This window comes from Scyliorhinus canicula, chromosome 15 (genome assembly GCF_902713615.1).
Source record: "Scyliorhinus canicula chromosome 15, sScyCan1.1, whole genome shotgun sequence".
Classification (NCBI taxonomy): domain Eukaryota; kingdom Metazoa; phylum Chordata; class Chondrichthyes; order Carcharhiniformes; family Scyliorhinidae; genus Scyliorhinus; species Scyliorhinus canicula.
Window position 1 is genome coordinate 927885 of NC_052160.1, and position 22763 is coordinate 950647.

Below are 22763 nucleotides of genomic sequence, written 5' to 3' on the forward strand. Positions count from 1 at the left end.
AGAGTTGTTTCCTACTTAGCCTTCTAAAACCAACTGCTTCTAGCAGAGCTGTGAGAGCTGCCTTCTCTCACACCAGCTATCTCCAACTGCAGACAAATTAGTTGAACTAAAACCTAAAAGCTTATAATAATAACTTTATTAGTGTCACAATTAGGGGCTGTTTAGCACAGGGCTAAATCGCTGGCTTTGAAAGCAGACCAAGCAGGCCAGCACAGCACAGTTCAATTCCCGTAACAGCCTCCCCAAACAGGCGCCGGAATGTGGCGACTAGGGGCTTTTCACAGTGACTTCATTGAAGCCTACTCGTGACAATAAGCGATTTTCATTCATTTTCATTTCATTGGCTTACATTAAGTTACTGTGAAAATCCTCTAGTCGCCTGTTCGGGTACACAGGGGGAGAATTCAGAATGTCCAATTCACCTAACAAGCATGTCTTTCGGGACTCGCGGGAGGAAACCGGAGGAAATCCACGCAGACACGGGAGAACGTGCAGACTCCACGCAAACAGTGACCCAAGCCGGAAATCGAACACAGGTCCCTGGCATTGTGAAGCAACAGTGCTAACCACTATGCTACCCTGCCGTCCATACCTTACCACCTTCTCTACCTTACAAAGGTCCCAGTTGCTAAGCAACACCCACATGCTTATGCCGTTAATTTATTTTCCACGCCATAGTCCTCTCTAAGCACAATAGAAACACAGTTGGGATTTTATCAACCCCACACATACAAACACCTTTGTCCAACAGGAATCTAATATAGGTTTACCCTTCCAGGCACAGAAACATTAAATGAAAACACTTCTAATGTTTACCAGCACAAATATAAATCCATTAAAACTACCTTCGCTCTCCGAACAGACTGCATTTGTAAAGTGTTCAATTTTGGGTGCCCTATTTTGGTGAGAAACACGGGCTTAAAGATGACTCAACTGGATAATAGCTGAGATAACTACACAGCAACGACGAAAGACTAGACAGGACATGAAACCCCTTAAGGCAGAGGAGGTTAAACAATGATCCATTAACAATAACAAGAGCAACTGATAAACATAGACAGGAAATAACTCTCCCTCGAGTAGCAGAATCCAGAAGAAGGGAACCCAATCTTAAAATTAAAGATAAACCTGATTGAAAGTAACAACAGGAAAACTTTCTTCAGAGTGAATGTGGTCCACACTGTGCTAAAAGGCCAAAGGTGTAAAATCAATTTAGAAAAGACAGATATATAACCAGAAGGTAATGCATATCGAAAGATGTGCAGGTTCAATGGATTGGCCGTGCTAAATTGCCCGAGTGCTCAAAGATGTGCAGGTTAAGTGAGGTTATGGGGATAGGGTGGGGAGTGGGTCTAGGTAGGGTGCTCTTATGGAGGCTCGGTGCAGACTCGATGGGCCAAATGGCCTCCTTTTGCACTGTAAGGATTCTATGGATATATGACTAGAATTGGAATTTAAAAGTTTTCATGTCTGTTACATCCAGGTGAGGAATCATCGAAAGGCTTCCCTCTTTGCCTCCTCTGCCTTTAATCGAAGTTTAACTTCAGCAAGTTTCTAGAAACAATTATTCAGAGGAGAATTAGACACAGAAGAAACTGGGTTTATTAGGATAAGCCAGCATGGATTTCTAAAGGGGAAAATCATGTTTAATTAACTTGCTTGAGTTTTTTAAAAAGAGGTAACAGAAAGGATTGATGTGCACATGGATTTTCGAAAGGCATTCAATACAGCACCACACAACAGACTTATGACAAATGTTATAGCTGATGGAATAAAAGGAACAGGAACGACATGCATACACAATTAGCTGAGTCGGAAGGTTTGCAGTGGAGTTCCCCAGGGGTTGGTATTGGGAACCTTGCTTTTTCTGATGTATATTAAATGATCTAGATCTGGGTGTGCAGGGCACATTACAAAGTTGTGGATGATACAAAACGTGGAAGCATTGCAAACCATGAGAAGGACAGTGTAGAACTTCAAAAAAGTAAACAAGTTGATGGAGTGGACAGATAAAGTTCAATGCGGAGACGTGAGAGGTGATGCATTTTAGTAGGAAGAACATGGAGAGACATTATAAAATAAGGGGCAAAATTGTTAAAGGGTTGGAGGAGTATGGGAACCTGGTTGTATTTGTGCAGAGATCATTGAAGGTGGCAGCACAGATGGAGAGAGCATACAGTATCCTGGACTTTATTAACAAGGGCAGAGAGTACAAGAGCAAGGAGGTTATGCTGAACTTATACAAGACACTAGTTAGTCCTCAGCTGGAATATTGTGAAGAGTTCTGGGCTCCACACTATAGGAAGGATGTGAACACATTGGAGAGAGCACAGAAGAGGTTCACAAGAATGGTTCCAGGGATGATAAACTTCAGTTATAAACAAACAAAGAAAAGTACAGCAAAGGAACAGGCCCTTCGGCCCTCCATGCCTGCGCCGACCATGCTGCCCGTCTAAACTAAAATCTACTACACTTCCGGGGCCCGTATCCCTCTATTCCCATCCTATTCATGTATTTGTCAAGATGCCCTCTTATGATGATTATGGGGATGGATTGAACATAGAACACTACAGCGCAGTACGGGCCCTTCGGCCCTCGATGTCGCGCCGACCCGTGAAACCATCTGAAGCCTATCTGACCTACACTATTCCATTTTCATCCATATGTCTATCCAGTGACCACTTAAATGATTCTATGAACTCAAGTTAACCTTTTTAAAACATATAGTGAACATAGAAGATAGAAGAATTGAAGGATTGGAGACTGTTTTCCTGGGAGAGAAGGAGGCTGAGAGGAGATTTGATAGAGATGTTCAAAATCATGAGGGGGCTCGACAAGAGTAGATGGGGAGCAACTTTTCCTGCTTGAAAAAGGCTGGAGAATGAAAGGGCAAAGGTTTAAAATGATTCGCAAAAGGAGGAAATGAGATGAGAAACATCTTTTTCACAGTGAGTGGTTCTGGAATGCACAACCTGGCGTGTGATGGATTCAGGTTCAATCGAGGCATCAAGAGAGAATTAGGCAACTTGAATAGAAACAATGTGCAGGGACAAGGGAAGACAGGGGAATAGCATCACGTCCAATGTTCATTTGGAGAGACAATGCAGACATGATGGGCCCGAATGGCCTCCTTCTGCATCATAATTCTGTGACCGTATTGTTTGTTCGAAAAGGATACGCTTGCCATTTAGTGGGTACTTAGTACATTTGTGATCATAAAATAACCAATAGACATGTTTCTTGAGTTTAAGAAAGGAGGTCAGCTTTATTATACTGAAACCAATCTAAGCAAACCAACAAATATGCACCAACTTCCACAAACACACACTCACCAAGTTCACACACACAAATACAGATTAGAGTGGGAAAGGATAGGTCCACCAATTAAAAGTGGGTCAATAGCTGAAAGGGATTGGCAGTCTTGGCGACTCAGCCAGTTCAGGCTCAGGTTGCCAACGGACGAGGACTGGCCTTGAGACTCCAGGCACTGCTCATAGATCCAATATGAGCTTCTGACCTCAGAATTTACAGTGCAAAAGGAGGCCATTCGGCCCATCGAGTCTGCACCGACCCTTGGAAAGGGCACCCTAGCTAAGCCCATACCTCCAACTATCCCCATAACACCCCGTAACCTTTTTAGATACTAAGGCAATTTACCATCGTCACCTCCCGATTCGACAATTCCATTACACACCTGGCTGCTCTCCCACATTCTACCTCAGTAAACTTAAAGCCATCCAAAAGTCTGCTATCCATGTCTTAATTCACAGCAAGTTCCTTTCCCCTATGATCCCTGTGCTCCGAGACATGCATTCGCTCCCAGTCAATTCTCACCCTTGTTTTCAAATCCCTCCATGGCCTCGTCTCTCCCCGTGTCTGTCATCTCCTCCAGCCCCACAACCCCCTGGGATATCTACACAGCTCTGATCCTGGACTCTTGCACACCCCCGATTCTAATTACTCCGCCATGATTTTAAGTTCCCTCGGCCTCAAGCACTGAATTCCCTCCCCGCCTCCACCTCACTCACCTCCTTTCAGACTCTTTAAAACTCACCTCTTTGACCAAGTGTTTGGTCACCTGTCCTACTCTCTCTTTTTGTGTCTCACTGTGTTTCATAATGTTCCTGTGAAGTTGACTGGGAGGATTTATGATGTTAAAGGTGTTATATAAATAGAAGTTGTTGTTGCTGACTGTAACCCTGACCTCCTGTTTTACAACAACCCATTGGTTTCGCAACAAACTCTATCTCTGATGTTTTGCCCCCTGCGGGTTTGGAGCCTCTATAAAGACGGAGGCCGCTAACTCAGGTCTGTCACCGGGAGCAGGCCGCAGCTGTCCCCCCGCTCGATGCAAACCCAGGTCCGGAAACGTCTTAATGGGGTTTGGAGCCTCCACCGGGTTTCAGTGAAACCTCCCGGCCGGGTGCTGTCGCAACCTTGGAGAAAAATCATCCGGACAGTAAAAAAGATTGGGTTTTTTCTGTCATTTCCTTTAACATTTCTCTTTACCGGAGAGAAGAGTATTGAAAATGGGGAGAGCGGATAAAGACTGTTTCGTTGACAGTCAAGCACCTTCCAATTGGGCAGTGAGTTTTTTTGCTTGGGGTAGAACAACATCGTGTTACACGGATGTTCTGGACATGAGTGGACCCTTTTCAATAGAGAAAGCTCAAACGGTCACCTGACCCCCGTGATGTTCGACTTGCCACGGTAAATTATCCGTATCCTTTGGTGACCTTTTTTTAAAAAAAAAGTCCAACCTCTTCATGGGTTCATGGGCATATGACACGGGCGTAACTCCACCCAACAAGAACGTTGCGTGGATCACACACCCGTCATCATGACCGACCCAACCTTATGATTCCAACATCCAAACAACCAATATCTGCCTACCATTTCAGGTGAGAGATTAACTACCCAAGAAACCCCAGCCTCAAACATCTATTAGAACCAGCACACAACGTCTCCCAAGCCTATAGATGATGTTCAGACTGTTTTGCACAGGGCAAAACAAGGAAAGGTAAACTAAAACTGGAGTTTGAACATAAGACTGCGAGCTGCAATTAAACACGTGTTGTTTGTACAACAGATTTGTTATACCAAGTGTGAACAAGCATCGTAATTACACGGAACACACATCACAAAAACGAGCCATTCGGCCTGACTAGTCGATGCCAGTGCTCGAACTCCATACACCCTTCACTCACCCCTCTTCATCAAACCCCATCAATATAGCCTTCTATTCCTTTCTCCCTCATGTGCTGATCCAGTTTCCCCTTAATCACACATGTTATTTGCCTCAAGTATATCTTGTGGTACCAAGTTCTACATTCCAGCCACTCTGATTCCCAGGAATTTCCTACGGACTTGTGACTATCTTATATTTATGGCCACTAATTTGGTCTCGTCCACAAGTGGAAACATCTTTGCCATGTCTACCCTATCAATCCCTTTCATAATCTTAAAGGACACCATCAGGTCACCCTTCCTTTTTCTACCCAAAAGAGGCCCAGCATATTCAATCTTTCAGGGTAGGTGCAATATCTCAATTCTGGTACCTCAAACTGTTTATAATATGAAGGCAAGAACCTGTTTAAACTAGTCTAAGTATGGTCTAACCAATGTTCAACATGATTTTAAAATTACATCTGTTTTTTATTTTACCTATCTAGAAATAACCCCCAGTGCGTTCTTTACAAAAACTGGCTTTATTAACCTGCCTCACTACTTTAAGTGATTTATGCATCTGGAACCCTAGAAGCCTTTGTTTCGTATTCTCCATCGCTAAGATTGGAATTGTACTCCCAATTCCAAGATCCAAATTCCAAATAGTTATGATGAATAACTTTGGTGCGAGTCAACAATCATTGGTCGTAAATCCCATTTGATTCATTACTGTCCTATAGGGAAGGGAATCTGCCATCTTTATCTGTTCTGGCTGACATCTGACTCCAGGTGAACAGCAATGTGGTTGACTCTTAAATGCCCTCCGAAATGACCTAGCAAGCCACTCAGGGCAATTATGGGTGGGCAGTTAATGCTGGCCCCGCCAATAACACCCACATCTCATAAATAAAAAAAATACTCTGTTTTCTAGTTTACAGCTAGCTTGCTATCCGTTCTGCTACTTGCTCTGACTCCACAGGTTCTGACTGAAGTATGAGTCTACTATGTGGTACCTTATAGAACATAGAACTGTACTGCACAGTACAGGCCCTTCGGCCCATGATGTTGCGCCGAACTAGTCTGAAACTAAGATCAAAATCAACCTACTCCCAAAGGCTTTTTGAAATTCCAAATATATTCATCTACTACATTACCGTTGTCTACTTCTTCAGTTATTTCAAATAATTCAACAGACTTGGTCAATCATGGTGTTCTCTTTGGAGACTTGTGTTGCCTGTGCTACCATATTTCTGTTTCCGAAGGCTATACTGTTAGGTCATGGAGTAAAGTTTCCATTATCTTGCTGCCAAAGATATCAAGGTAACTGGTCTGTATTCCCGGCGACTTGTTCTGGTTCCTTTGTTAAACAGTGGAATTACATTTACTGTCCTGCCAAAATAAACAGGATGGAAGAAGTGATCATCAAAGAGAACGGGCTGATGATAAACATGCTGCAAGACCGAGCATTTGGGCATGAGCAAAGCAAATGAATCGTGAAAGGTGAAAAACAAAACACGAGGCAACAAAATGAGCAATGTCAAATGAGCAAAGAGACAGCAAAGACAGAGTGAAGAGATGAAGAGGATACCCGAGAGAGGCAGGGTCTTCGGCTTACACTGCAAATTCTTCAGGGCAGTGTTGAGGAACAGCATTGAAGAGCACACAAAAACACAAATACATGAATAGGATGGGAACAGAGGGATACGGACCCTGGAAGTGTAGAAGATTTTAGTTTAGACGGGCACATGGTCGCGCAGGGCAGTGGAGGGCAAAGGGCCTGTTCCGTGCTGTACTTTTCTTTGCTCTTTGAAGGCGGCGCTAATATTGGATTCTTGGGAAAGTCCAGAAGTCTTTGGAAGGGAAGTCTGGTCAGAACGAACCAAACAGAGGGAGCGGAACAACAAAAGGCTTTAGAAAGAAAGTGTGATTGGCTGTATGAAGACTGCAAAGAGGATGAGAAGGCAAGCACACGAGTCACAGAAACCTGACTCAGAATACTGGTCTCTCCCCTTTCCCCTGGGGAACCACCAAAGCTGCCGTGAAAAGGTGCTACAGGTTTAGGGCACAACAAATAAGTTTTAAAATGCAATTGATGCAAATTTCTTATTTTTAAAAAATAAATTTATAGTACCAATTCATTTTTTCCCAATTAAGGGACAATTTAGCGTGGGCAATCCATCTACCCTGGACATCTTTCGATTGTGGGAGCGAAACGCAGGCAAACACAGGAGAATGTGCAAACTCCACACAGACAGTGACCCAGAGCCGGGATCGAACCTGGACTTCGGCACCGTGAGCACGCTGTGCTACCCACTCAAATTTATTATATAATGAATCGAGATCAAAAGTTGATGAATGAAATGGAGGTATTGATCAGCCATGATTTAACAGAATGACAGAACAGGCTCAAGAGGTAGAATGATCTATTCCTATTCTTATGTAACATAGGCAGTTCCAGTATCTGTAACAGCAAAACTGTATCCACAAGCTGCGCTCTGGGTTTGCTTTTGACCAATTTTATAAAACACGTGAAAACAATCTTTTGCACCTCCACTCTATAACTACAAAATAAAAGCAAACTACATTGGTATGAGCATCCATTCAGGGAGGAGCTCATGGATCACAAAGCAAAGCTTTGAATACAGGTCAGCTGCCCTGTTCCTCAATACAGTCACCAGAAAGCGGAGTCACAATTCCTCAGTTATTGCCTGTTTTAACTCTGTAGGTGCAGGTGCAAAGGCCACAGTAAAGCATGTTTAAAGTTAAAAACATCTAGGAATTTTACTTGTGGCCAAAATCAGGGCCAAATCTATCTATAAAGAACAAGTATGATCAGATTACAAAACTAGGGCATTGTAAAGGATATTGAGGTTAGCAAGTCTCTTTGGGTTTTAAACTGCTCAACATCCCATAGCAATACAATCTATGATTTCTTTTAAAAACATCTTCAAATCAATTTCTATTCAGAAGCTGCACACACAAATCTCCTGTGTCTTTGCACACAGGGTATGAAAGACACAGTGAAGTGGGGCGAGGAGATAATGGAACGAGCTCTGCACAAATGTCCTTTAGTTACCATTTTTAAAGTCCATACATTCTTATTTTTTGTTACCATTCTAAATTCATCTGCTCACAGGAAAAATTATATTATTTATTTGGTCTGATTAAACTGTCTGGCTGGGATGACACAGCAGTATCTCCAGTTGGAGGGCTGGCAGGAGGAGAGGGACAAGAATTACCGAGGCAACTTTCATTCCAGGTGTAGACACGGAAAAAAGTTAACAAGTGTGTGCAAGCAGAACATTTTATATAGGGGTTACGCCACTATACAAAGTTATACAACGCTTCATTTGATGGTTATGTGCTGCAATAGAAAGTGTCTGATTTTAGAATTTGACCATTAAAAAAAAATGACAATTTGGCAGAGTCATGAAGAGGAATATAAACTGGGTTACAATTGGAAATGATACACTTCCGATTTCAATAACAATGGTTGATATTTGCAAGCAGTTTCAGAGATTTGTGGTCATTTTGTACAGGGCTGAGGGGTAAATGCAAAGCAAAGAATAATTTGCCCAAATCAAGATTAAACTAATTTCGTACTTGTTTAAACGTGGAGAGGAAGTCAAAAAATTTCTTATTCAAGCTGTCTTTCAAATGTGGTGCCACTTCCATCCCAACCTGTTTGGAAAAAGGGGAACAAAATCGAACACGAGAATAATGTCGAATTTTGTTTGCGAGATGATGTGAGGTACATATTAGTTTAACTGGAAAATGTCACTTAGTGTAATCTGAAAAGTTGAAAAGAAATACTGTAGCCTACCCTGCAAAGATATGCACTTGCCTAGATAGAACCAATGGATCACCAATGCCTCTGATCATAGAGGTCAACCGAGGAAGAGTCTCAGAGATACCACTTTAAAAGAAAATTAAACTGGATATCAACTTTGCCTAATAATGTGTTCACTTCATCTTGTATTAACTTTCAAACCAAATGAATAAAAAAATCTCAGCACAATATTTTCACACACCAGTTTGACAAGTTTAATTCCTCTGATATAAAATTAGATCCATTCATGGTTTAGATCTACTAAAAATGAGAATATAATTCCAGCATACTTACGTTTAGAAAGGAATGTGTTACATTTAATATGGCCACCTCCACGTAACTGAGTTAAATCAAGGCAAATACATTTTTTACTTCATGCAAAGCACAGAAACAGTTAGCTTGAAATATGAACCAAGGAGTAAACAGAAGTTGGACATAATTCAAATATCTTGACCATAGCAAGGGTTGATTGTGCAAGAGTTTTAAAATCCTTATACTATAAGTAACAAGTTAAACAGCAATACACATAACTGCTGCAGTATTAGTGGCAGAAATTATAGATTCACTGACAAAATATTGTGGCATTAGATTCAGGGTTTCCCAACCTGGCAGGATATATTTCCGAGGTTTTATTTGTTCTTCCTCCAGTCCTTCCACCCCCCCTTCTTTAAACCCCATTCCATTCCCTCTTCATCCCATCGGCCATTACCACTATTCTGTTTGTCTCCCTAGTCCCCAGTATAAATCCCATTCCCGACCCCCATTGTCCAGTATCGCGCCCACGACTCAAGCCCCCTATTTGCAATCTCCACCCCCTCACCCCCACTTTCCTGACTCCCTCTCTCTTCCCAGCTTTGGCCACTCCTACTCAAGGGTTGGCCTCTTTGTGGTGAGTGATGGGAGAAGTCACCAAGCCACAGGCTTCTCTGTATTCCAACAGGTTCCTGGGTAATCAAGGATGATCAGAACATTTTATTACTCACGTGGGGAATGTCTCAATTTATTCACGAGTAAAAAAATTTTAAAGTCCCCTTGAAAGGATTAAATAATCAATTCTCTCTTCATTCTCCTTCTTAATTAAAAGGAACTGTAGCTAGCCTGCTAATAAGTAAGCTCCGATTTGTAGTTGGTTGCATTTTACATTTATTCATCCTGTTCCATCTGGTAAGGATACAATCTAGAAATGAGCTCCCTGATTGAGGCAATCTTGAAGAACCAGTTCAGACACGTTTCCTTTGCTGTTTCATTCACTTCATCTGGGCCAAAGTTATCTGCATTATAATTACAACACGTATTACTGAAAAGGTTATCAACAGTATGAAGGAAAATAAACATTGTTCAGAAAAATAATGACATGTTTCCAACAACTAGGCCACTGTGTAATCTCCTTGAAGAAAGCGCTGCTGCGGAGAACCAATATTAAACTCAAAACTTAAAGTATCGGTTTTCATTGGCGAAAATGCAAATAATTCCGTGATGTTGTTGGCTCTTATTGGGTTCACTTCCAAACATTATCGGTTTTCTTTATTAGTTTTAAAAATTCCCTGAAAATGTAATTCCTTATTAAATTACCTGACACAGAGACTCCAGGAAAGGAAGCTCGACTACTTGCACACATGGACAAAATCCGCTCATATACTAGTTTGCCTGCAATCAAAAAGGGGTAATTCAATTAAATTATTTAACATGAAATCTTCCCACAGATCATTGGTGGAATTCAGGCTGAAACGCCAAAGACCCAATGGCCTTAGATTCAGAATCATTTGTTTGGAAAGGGCAGTTAATACTGATTTGGGACACCGCACAGCAAACAATTGGGTTTAAAAAAGCTGGTGATTGGTTACGAGGTGGGGGATGATGAACAGGGATAAAGCTTTCCGATTGTCAAGATGTGGTGTTCCCCAGAGATCCCAATGTGGACCAGCGGGCTCCTTTCTGTACACATCTGGAGCAGCGCGCACAGTTCTGTACACATGTGGAGCAGCGCGCTCAGTTCTGTACACATGTGGACCACGCGCTCAGTTTCTGTACACATGTGGAGCAGCACGCTCAGTTCTGGTACACATGTGGAGCATCGCGCTCAGTTCTGTACACATGTGAGCAGCGCGCTCAGTTCCTGTACACATGTGGACCAGCCGCGCTCAGTTCTGTACACATGTGGGACCAGCACCTCAGTTCTGTACACATGTGGAGCAGCAACGCTCAGTTTCTGTACACATGTGGAGCACGCGCGCTCAGTTCTGTACACATGTGGAGCAGCGCGCTCAGTTCTGTACACATGTGGAGCAGCGCGCTCAGTTCTGTACACATGTGGAGCAGCGCGCTCAGTTCTGTACACATGTGGAGCAGCACGCTCAGTTCTGTACACATGTGGAGCAGCGCGCTCAGTTCTGTACACATGTGGAGCAGCACGCTCAGTTCTGTACACATGTGGAGCAGCACGCTCAGTTCTGTACCCAAACGCAACCTGATTTCAGACTCCCTGAAGGAGGTAGTCTCATTCCATTTTGCTTCAACGATTCAGGCCTTGACACCAGACTTCTAATCCACAAATTTAGCATTGATGTGAAGCAACTGATGCTAGGAAAGCATTGTAAATGCATAATTAGCAATAACTGTTTAGTTACAAAAATATAACCAAAACAAAAATACTGACCAGATGCACGATAATGTTTAAAAATCAGTACTTTCAACATTACAAACTTTTCACATTATTATTCTTCTCAATGTTAGAATTTCTATGTAGAATGATGCATATTATGACAGACATTGATGCTTAAAACTAGAGGAACAAGATTTAACCAGCTTAGAGCAGTCATCAAATATCTTGATTCAAACATACTGTAAAAAAGATATCAACTTGCTGCTGGAGGTTAAATGCGGCCTGCCCAGCCCGACGGCCCGGCCTGCCCAGCCCGACGGCCCGGCCTGCCCAGCCCGACGGCCCGGCCTGCCCAGCCCGACGGCCCAGCCTGCCCAGCCCGACGGCCCGGCCTGCCCAGCCCGACGGCCCAGCCTGCCCAGCCCGACGGCCCGGCCTGCCCAGCCCGGCAGCCTGCCCACCCCGACGGCCCAGCCCGACGGCCCAGCCCAGCCCGACATCCTGCCCAGCGCGGCGGCCCAGCCTGCCCAGCGTGACAGCCCAGCCTGCCCAGACCAGCCTGCCCAGCCCGACGGCCCAGCCTGCCCAGCCCGACGGCCCAGCCTGCCCAGCCCAGCCTGCCCAGCCCAGCCTGCCCAGCCTGCCCAGCCCAGCCTGCCCAGCCCAGCCTGCCCAGCCCGCCCAGCCCAGCGGCCTGCCCAGCCCGACAGCCCAGCCTGCCCAGCCCGACAGCCCAGCCTGCCCAGCCCGACAGCCCAGCCTGCCCAGCCCGACGTCCTGCCCAGCCCGACCGCCCAGCCTGCCCAGCCCGACGGCCCAGCCTGCCCAGCCCGACGGCCCAGCCCGACGGCCCAGCCCAGCCCGACATCCTGCCCAGCGCGGCGGCCCAGCCTGCCCAGCGTGACAGCCCAGCCTGCCCAGCCCGACGGCCCAGCCTGCCCAGCCCAGCCTGCCCAGCCCGACGGCCCAGCCTGCCCAGCCCAGCCTGCCAAGCCCAGCCTGCCCAGTGCGATGGCCCGGCCTGCCCAGCCCGACGTCCTGCCCAGCGCGGCGGCCCAGCCTGCCCAGCCCGACGTCCTGCCCAGCCCGACGGCCCAGCCTGCCCAGCCCGACGGCCCAGCCTGCCCAGCCCGACGGCCCAGCCTGCCCAGCCCGACGTCCTGCCCAGCCCGACGGCCCAGCCTGCCCAGCCCAACGTCCTGCCCAGCCCGACGGCCCAGCCTGCCCAGCCCAGCCTGCCCAGCCCGACGGCCCAGCCTGCCCAGCCTGCCCAGCCCAGCCTGCCCAGCCCGACGGCCCAGCCTGCCCAGCCCGACGGCCCAGCCTGCCCAGCCCGACGGCCCAGCCTGCCCAGCCCAGCCTGCCCAGCCCAGCCTGCCCAGCCCAGCCTGCCCAGCCCAGCCTGCCCAGCCTGCCCAGCCCAGCCTGCCCAGCCCAGCCTGCCCAGCCCGCCCAGCCCAGCGGCCTGCCCAGCCCGACAGCCCAGCCTGCCCAGCCCGACAGCCCAGCCTGCCCAGCCCGACAGCCCAGCCTGCCCAGCCCGACGTCCTGCCCAGCCCGACGGCCCAGCCTGCCCAGCCCGACGGCCCAGCCTGCCCAGCCCGACGGCCCAGCCTGCCCAGCCCGACGGCCCAGCCTGTCCAGCCCGACGGCCCAGCCTGCCCAGCCCGACGGCCCAGCCTGCCCAGCCCGACGGCCCAGCCTGCCCAGCACGGCGGCCCAGCCTGCCCAGTGCGATGGCCCGGCCTGCCCAGCGCGACGGCCCGGCCTGGCCAGCGAGACGGCCTGTCCAGCGAGACGGCCTGGCCTGCCCAATGCGACGGCCCAGCCTGCCCAGCACGGCGGCCCAGCCTGCCCAGGGTGATGGCCTGCCCAGTGAGACGGCCCAGCCTGCCCAGGGCGATGGCCTGCCCAGTGAGACGGCCCAGCCTGCCCAGCGCGATGGCCTGCCCAGTGAGACGGCCCAGCCTGCCCAGCGCGATGGCCTGCCCAGTGAGACAGCCCAGCCTGCCCAGCGCGATGGCCTGCCCAGTGAGACGGCCCAGCCTGCCCAGCGCGATGGCCTGCCCAGCACGGCGGCCCAGCCTGCCCAGCACGGCGGCCCAGCCTGCCCAGCACGGCGGCCCAGCCTGCCCAGGGCGATGGCCTGCCCAGTGAGACGGCCCAGCCTGCCCAGGGCGATGGCCTGCCCAGTGAGACGGCCTGGCCTGCCCAGCGCGATGGCCTGCCCAGCACGGCGGCCCAGCCTGCCCAGCGCAATGGCCTGCCCAGTGAGACGGCCCAGCCTGCCCAGGGCGATGGCCTGCCCAGTGAGACGGCCTGGCCTGCCCAGCGCGATGGCCTGCCCAGCACGGCGGCCCAGCCTGCCCAGCGCGATGGCCTGCCCAGTGAGACGGCCCAGCCTGCCCAGCGCGATGGCCTGCCCAGCACGGCGGCCCAGCCTGCCCAGTGAGACGGCCCAGCCTGCCCAGCACGGCGGCCCAGCCTGCCCAGCGCGATGGCCTGCCCAGTGAGACGGCCCAGCCTGCCCAGGGCGATGGCCTGCCCAGCACGGCGGCCCAGCCTGCCCAGCACGGCGGCCCAGCCTGCCCAGTGCGATGGCCCGGCCTGCCCAGCACGGCGGCCCAGCCTGCCCAGGGCGATGGCCTGCCCAGTGAGACGGCCCAGCCTGCCCAGCGCGATGGCCTGCCCAGCACGGCGGCCCAGCCTGCCCAGCGCGATGGCCTGCCCAGCACGGCGGCCCAGCCTGCCCAGCGCGATGGCCTGCCCAGTGAGACGGCCCAGCCTGCCCAGCGCGATGGCCTGCCCAGCACGGCGGCCCAGCCTGCCCAGCGCGATGGCCTGCCCAGCACGGCGGCCCAGCCTGCCCAGCGCGATGGCCTGCCCAGCACGGCGGCCCAGCCTGCCCAGCGCGATGGCCTGCCCAGTGAGACGGCCCAGCCTGCCCAGCGCGATGGCCTGCCCAGCACGGCGGCCTGCCGAATGCAGTCTGTATTCACCTTTTCCAACAAAAAACATCCACTGAAATGATGGACAGATAGCAATTCCATAAAAGATGCTGCATTTTTCAGTGAAACTCCAGGCAAGATGATTTAATCTGAAGCATAAGTAAAGGTCACCGAGAGTCAAGTATAAATCGACTAAATTTCTCACTAATCTCAAAATGCAACTTTTTCCCCTCCTGCTGTAGATAGTGAATAAACCAGGAAACGTGCTGGGGTCCTTCAAGCAGCACTTACTCCAATCAGTGCAAAATATTGCACTGCACATACAATAGTTTTCTGCTTCTTCTTTGAAGCTTAAACATAGCCTGGCAATAAAAAGAAGGAACACCATAGGAATTTCTTACCAAAAGTATCCAAAATATCAGTGATCAAAACAAATTTGCTTGGGTAAAATTGGATCACGCTGGTATCGGACAGCAGCTTTGAACACTGAATAGGACAAACATCAATATTAATAAAGCACTGAGTAAAAATTATACACATCCATCTTCAAAACAAAAATCTAAAATTGAACAGGTTCATACTATTTATACCGTTAAATTCCAAATGATATTGTTGTTGGAAATACATCTTACATGACATCAAGTCTGCACTAACTACTAAATCTCGGAGCAGCTACAGGACATTTTAAAAAGGGGAAGAGGAACTGGCAGAAGTTGTGGTCCGTTGGGGAATGACAAACACGCGAACAGCTCCTTTCACAATCAGCAGAAGTTTCAAGGTGCTTCACAGCCAGTTACCTTTGGAAATGTAGGAACCAATTTGCAGACAGCAAGCTCTCACAAACACAATATAATAACAAGATAAGGTTTTGTGATGTTGGTTTGGGATACATATCAGCCAGGATACTGAGCTAACCCCCTACTCAGTTTCAAAACAGCGTTGGGAGATTGCGTATCTACCAGAGAGGGCAGACAGGGCCTCAGTCCATCAACTCATCCAAAATACAATGGAAGATACCTTCAGATTCCAGTGGCATTGGAACCAGTCTTAGGGCAGGAGTGTTATGTTCATAGAATCATAGAATTTACAGTGCAGAAGGAGGCCATTCAGCCCATCGAGTCTGCACCGGCTCTTGGAAAGAGCACCCTACCCAAGGTCAACAACTCCACCCTATCCCCATAACCCAGTAACCCCACCCAACACGAAGGGCAATTTAGCATGGCCAATCCACCTAACCCGCACATCTTTGGACTGTGGGAGGAAACCGGAGCACCCGGAGGAAAGCCACGCACACACGGGGAGGATGTGCAGACTCCGCACAGACAGTGACCCAAGCCGGAATCGAACCTGGGACCCTGGAGCTGTGAAGCGATTGTGCTATCCACAATGCTACCGTTAACAGGTTTCGTCTCAACTGAGCTGGGACTAATATCCTTTGCAGGGAGGTTAACTAGGACTGAGGGGGAAAGGTTTCAATTAATATGGCAGTAAGATGGGCACCAGGATAAAACACTAAAGGAGAAGCAAGGTCTACAGAGATTATTGGGACAGACAGACAAACAGCACAAAGGCAAATAATCATCAGGAGCAGATGTGACCAACTACACGATGAGCCTTAAGCTCATCTGCATAATTACATGTAGCACATTGCAGGTAATTAAGTAATAATACAAGGTATTCAGGAAAGAGTGGAGGTAAGAGGAAAGGCGAAGGTGGCGTATTGATCAAAGAAATTATTATGCTACTGGATAGAGAACCTTTTCATAGTTAATCATAGAATTTACAGTGCAGAAGGAGGCCATTCAGCCCATCGAGTCTGCACTGGCTCTTGGAAAGAGCACCCTACCCAAGGTCAACAACTCCACCCTATCCCCATAACCCAGTAACCCCACCCAACACTAAGGGCAATTTTGGACACTAAGGGCAATTTATCATGGCCAATCCACCTAACCTGCACATCTTTGGGCTGTGGGAGGAAACCGGAGCACCCGGAGGAAACCCACGCAGACACGGGGAGGATGTGCAGACTCCGCACAGACAGTGACCCAAGCGAATCGAACCTGGGACCCTGGAGCTGGGAAGCGATTGTGCCATCCACAATGCTACCGTGCTGCCCCTGTAGATAGGTACTTGGTGGCTGGCACAAACACGATGGGCCGAAGAGCCTCTTTCCATGCTGTAAAACTCCGACTCGATTAGACAGTTGAGCGGGAAAAGAGAAAATCTGTTTGGTTCAATCAAGGAAGAATAGAGGATATTATACTGGGTGTTTACTATCAGCCAATAGTGGGATGGGGAGGAGAAGCAAACTTGAAGGCAAATTACAGAAAGATACAGGGATTAGAGAATAGTGTTAATGTGTAAATTGAATTCTCCCAATTTTGACTGGGATGGTAACAGTGTAAAAGACAAAGAATGGGAGGAATCTATGAAGCGATCAAATAAATGGCCCTTATGCATGAAACACTTCCAGTTCAACAAGGAGGTAGTATAGGGGATGATGCCAGGCAAGTGGATCATGTTTCGATGGGAGAGCATTTGAGCAACAGGTTTAGGATAGGTATGATTTGTTGGAATGGTACCAGAGAATGAGAATAACTCCAGCTTCTTCAGTCTTAGAGAGCACAGAATATTAAGAGGAGCTTTGATACAGGTGTTGAAAAGGTATTGATACCGTTTCTATCTCCATTGGAAACCAGAAGGCTTTAGATGATGAGCAGAAGAACTAAAGGTGACATGTGGACACTTTTTGTTTTTAATCAGAGTTGGAATTTCACTGCCGTCTAAAAGGATGGTGGATTCAATAGGAACTGTCAAAAGTGAACCAGACAAATGTAATTAAGCTAGAACGTTACAGGACTACAGGAAAAGAGCAGGGGACCAGGGTTAACTGGATAGCTCTACCAACGAACCGGTCTGAGCAGGACGGGCCAAATAGTCTCATTCTACATCAGATGTATGTAGAGATCAGCAATATTATGCCATCTAGTAAACAAGGCTGTTATGTCATATTCTTCAGGTGTTCAGCTCCTGATCTTTACTACAGTTGTCCCCCTTTATAACGCGGGTGTTGGGGTCCAAGACAGCCACCCGCGTTGCATCCGAGCCGCGGATATCCACGATGGGGGTTTTAAATTTATTTTAAAATCTATGCATGCGCTTCCCATTGTGAGTCTACGGGGGGCGGGGGGAGAGGTCAGACCCCCGTAGACTCACAATGGGAAGGGCATGCATAGATTTTTTAATACATTTAAAACCCCCATCGTGGATCTAATTAAAACAACCCACAGAAACTTACCATGAACTTACAAGGTCTTGCTGTCTGCACCCCATCTGCCGCACGCGCTTGCACCCTGCGCTGCATGTCAGTTTCAAAGGCAAGGCTGGGATTCAGTTTTTAGGTGTCAGGGCTGTCAACTTGGTGGTTTGGGAACAAGTGGCAGGGGGTGTCGCATCTCTCCTCGGTCCCCAAACCCCTGCAGTTAGGCTTTCTCCACACCGCCACCCCCACCCCCTCCCCCCCACCCCCCACCCTACCTCCCCCCCACCCCACCCTACCTCCCCCCCCCACCCCCACCCTCCCCCCCCAACCCCCACCCTACCTCAACCACTATGGAAGGTACCAGCTGTAGCTCTGCACTATCCACTTCCGGACGCTGTGTGAGCTGCTCCTCTCTCATTGAATCTCAGTGAGAGAGGAGCAGCCGGCAGTGTCAATTTCAGCCGGCAGTGTCAATTTCAGCCGGCAGTGTCAATCTCAGTGAGAGAGGAGCAGCCGGCAGTGTCAATTTCAGCCGGCAGTGTCAATTTCAGCCGGGCAGTGTCAATTTCAGCCGGCAGTGTCAATTTCAGCGGCAGTGTCAATCTCAGTGAGAGAGGAGCAGCCGGCAGTGTCAATTTCAGCCGGCAGTGTCAATCTCAGTGAGAGAGGAGCAGCCGGCAGTGTCAATTTCAGCCCGGCAGTGTCAATTTCAGCCGGCAGTGTCAATTTCAGCGGCCAGCTCACTTTGATCCGGAGAGGGAAGCTGACAGTTGGGGTCCATAAGCCCCCCCCCGCCGTATATCGCGAACCGCGGTATTGCGGAGCGCGGTATACAGGGGGACTACTGTATTGCTGTTTGCCTCTCCCAACACTGTGTCCAACTTGTTTCTCCTTACATGTGGCGGCACGGTGGAACAGCAGTTAGCACTGCTGCCTCACAGCACCAGAGACACGGGTCCCGATTTGTACTTTCTCCCCGTGTCTGCATGGGGTTTCCTCCGTGTGCTCCGGTTTCCTCCCCACAGTCCAAACATGTGCAGTTAGGTGGATTAGCCATGATCAGTACACACGGTTCCGGGGATAGGGCGAGGGAATGGGCCTGGGTAGGGTACTCTGTCGGGGCGGGGGTGATCATTGCTGGTTCGATGGGCCAAGTGGCCTCCTTCTGCACTGTAGGGATTCTATCTAAATATATGTGGAATAAATGGGAGAATGCTTTTGTATCTTTATATGCATTTCATTTACATTATTATATGTATGGAAAGCAGGTGATACAACAGAAACCAAGACAGCAGGGGCAGCACAATGGTTAGCACAGCTGCCTCACAGCGCCAGGGACCCAGGTTAACACTGCTGCCTCACAGCGCCAGGGACCCAGGTTAACACTGCTATCTCACAGTGCCAGGGACCCGGGTTAACACTGCTGTCTCACAGTGCCAGGGACCCGGGTTAACACTGCTGTCTCACAGTGCCAGGGACCCGGGTTAACACTGCTGTCCCACAGCGCCAGGGACCCGGGTTAACACTGCTGTCCCACAGCGCCAGGGACCCAGGTTAACACTGCTATCTCACAGTGCCAGGGACCCGGGTTAACACTGCTGCCTCACAGTGCCAGGGACCCAGGTTAACATTGATGCCTCATAGTGTCAGGGACCCGGGTTAACACTGCCGCCTCACAGTGCCAGGGACCCGGGTTAACACTGCTGTCTCACAGTGCCAGGGACCCGGGTTAACACTGCTGTCTCACAGTGCCAGGGACCCGGTTAACACTGCTGCCTCACAGTGCCAGGGACCCGGGTTAACACTGCTGCCTCACAGTGTCAGGGACCCGGGTTAACACTGCCGCCTCACAGTGCCAGGGACCCGGGTTAACACTGCTGCCTCACAGTGTCAGGGACCCGGGTTAACACTGCCGTCTCTCAGCTCCAGGGACCCGGGTTCAATTCCCGCCCGGGGTCACTGTCTGTCCGGAGTCTGCATGTTCTCCCTGTGTCGGCGTGGGTTGCTCCGGTTTTCCTCCCACAATCCAAAGATGTGCAAGTTAGGTGGATTGGCCATGATAAATTGGCACTTTGTATCCAAAGGTTAGGTAGGGTTATGGGGTTGCAGGGCAGTTGGCTGAGATAGAGGGCTCTTTCAGAGGGTCGGTGCAGACTCGATGGCCAAATGGCCTCCTTCTGCACTGCAGGAATTCCATGAATCTATGGAGACTGGGATTCTGCAATACTATGTGACCAAATAGGAACGGGAGCTTTTTCCACACTATGGGCAGCATAATCAGAACAGTAACATGTTTAATTTGAGCACAAGGCTGAGAAATGCCAATTCTCATGTGTAGTTTCAAGCTGACCTGAATAACTATTTTCAGTGCTTTGACTTTTTGATCTGTGGCCCATGCGTCCTTCAGCGACTGATTGAGTTCCTCAATCCTGTTTATATAATCCTGTTGAGTCAAGTTCAACAGCTCTTTCTGAGAGCCCTGGAGTAAGAAAGAAGAATTAGAATAAAATTTAGTTCCCAGAAAGACAAGTCTAAAAAGGGGAGGGGCTACTGTCATCATTAGTAAACCATGGATCAAACTGATACCACGGAGAGAGAAATCATTTCAAATTACATACCGTTTCACTGAAACTTTGAAAATGTAAAGAAAGCAATTCTATTTAAAATTCTGTTTGCAAACCAAGAGGAGAGCAGGAAAAAAGTCTAGGACCAAATTATCAAGGTACTAACACAAACTAAGCCAATACAGAAATAGCCATGTTTGTAAAGACAAACTCAAAATATCAAATCAACATAAATTGCACTTTTTCAGATTAAATTCCTCTCAAGAAGCCAGTTCAGTTTTTAAACACGGATCTCATGTGAAAATTGCATAACTAGGAAAGTAAAGCTGACTTAATATCTAACCATTCACAGCACTGCATACTGCAACTACCCTCTATCTGGAAGAAAAAGAGTGCCAAGGCCTATATTCATCTGTAAATTTAAAAATGGAACTCTGCTGTTCTATTTGAGAACCTTCTAATCTTTGCTTTGTGGCACTACTGTGCGTAACTGTTTATTGTCTGCTAAACTTGGTTTGACACTATTAGATAATTAGTCCTAGTTCGCAAGGGACCATAGGCATCTCTGTTACAGAGACAAGTGGTTATATAGCTGGAGGGGCTGCACTCTGCTTTAAACATGGACAAAGCAAGGAGACTGCCCCCCATGAAGCAGCAGAGCCAAAACAGGGAATGAACCCACGCCACTAATGTCATTCTGCATCACACTCAGCCCAACTGAACTAACCCCAGCTTAGCCAACCCGGAATAAGAAACATTTCAGGTTACCAAAATTTAGTCTTTCAGTCCAAGAGAAACAATTAGATCAGGATATTATTTGCAATTTGTTTGGATGTGTTCCAGGTTTTATGATCAGCCTGCTTTCTGACAATGGCAAACATCTGTATCGAACAGAACTGAAAATTCCACTTTCTTCTAAACAATAGAATCTAGGGCAGCGCCTGCAGAGTTCAGCGCAATGTGTGTGCCAGGAGTGTTCCTCACTCAGTAACCTAAATTCAGACATATCATCAGGGGAATGCAAGAAAAGGCGAGGCAGAGAGAGAATAAAGATAAGACTGGTCAAACTATTAAAGGATGGAATCTTACGGTTATCAAACATTCATTCCAGTAAAAGCAGTTGGAAAAATAGGCTTTGCTTCTTCCTTTAGTGGAAATCTGGATATATTTTATCCCTAACCAATTTAAAAACGTCCTTAAAAGCTACGTATTCAGGCAGCACTGTGGCGCAGTGGGTAGCACTGCTGCCTCACGGCGCCGAGGTCCCAGGTTCAATCCCGGCTCAGATTCACTGTCCGTGTGGAGTTTGCACGTTCTCTCCGTGTTTGCGTGGGATTCACCCCCACAACCCAAAGATGCGCAGGGTAGGTGGATTGACCACGCTAAAATGCCCATTATTTGGAAAAAATGAATTGGACACTAAATTTTTTTTTTAAAAAGCTACGTATTCCTTGGTTATACTAGTAAGTGATTAACTATAGAAAGAGAGAGCATCGAGTGTCGCTGTATGCAGACGACCTGTTGCTGTATGTGGCGGACCCGGTGGGGGGGATGCTGGAGGTGATGATGGATTCTTAGTGAATTCAGGGGTTTCTCGGGGTATAAGTTGAACCTGGGCAAGAGTGAGTTGTTTGTGGTGCATCCGGGGGATTGGTAGGCTCCCATTGAAGCAGGCAGGGAAGAGCTTCAGGTACCTAGGGGTCCAGGTGGCTGGGAGCTGGGGGGGCCCTGCACAAGCTCAACCTCACAAGGTTGGTGGAGCAGATGGAGGAGGAGTTTAAGAGGTGGGATATGTTACCGCTGTCATTGGCGGGGAGGGTGCAGTCCGTTAAGATGACGGTGCTCCCGAGGGTTTTGTTCCTGTTCCAGTGCCTCCCCATCCTTATCCCGAAGGCCTTTTTTAGGAGGGTCAACAGGAGTATCACGGGATTTGTGTGGGCGCATGGGACTCCGAGGGTGAGAAGTGTGTTCCTGGAACGAGGCAGAGATAGGGGGGTGCTGGCGTTGCCCAACCTCTGTGGGTACTATTGGGCTGCCAACGCAGCGATGGTGCATAAGTGGGTAATGGACGAGGAAGGGGCAGCATGGAAGAGGATGGAGGCGGCGTCATGTGTGGGCACGAGCCTGGAGGTGCTGGTAACGGCGCCGTTGCCGCTCCCTCCAATGAGGTATACCACGAGCCCGGTGGTGGCGGCTACCCTCAAAATTTGGGGGCAATGGAGACAGCACAGGGGAGAAGTGGGGGGCTCGATGGAGGCCTCGATACGGGGGAACCATCAGTTTGTCCAAGGGAGCATTGATGGCGGATTTCTGGGCTGGCACAGGGCAGGGGTTAGGAGGTTGAGGGACCTGTTTGTGGAGGGGAGGTTCGCGAGCTTGGGGGAGTTAGAGG

General features: G+C 48.7%; 1 protein-coding gene across 1 annotated transcript in view; it reads right to left on the reverse strand.

The window, feature by feature from the left end:
• The window catches only part of vps35l (VPS35 endosomal protein sorting factor like), a 131988-nt gene that overhangs the window by 80024 nt on the left and 29201 nt on the right, over positions 1–22763 (reverse strand). Inside the window, 9 exon segments of the mRNA XM_038820076.1 lie at positions 8770–8847; positions 8990–9021; positions 9024–9082; positions 9286–9316; positions 9319–9335; positions 10170–10266; positions 10568–10642; positions 14947–15031; positions 20158–20286. Of these exon segments, the coding sequence (XP_038676004.1) occupies positions 8770–8847; positions 8990–9021; positions 9024–9082; positions 9286–9316; positions 9319–9335; positions 10170–10266; positions 10568–10642; positions 14947–15031; positions 20158–20286 (603 nt within the window).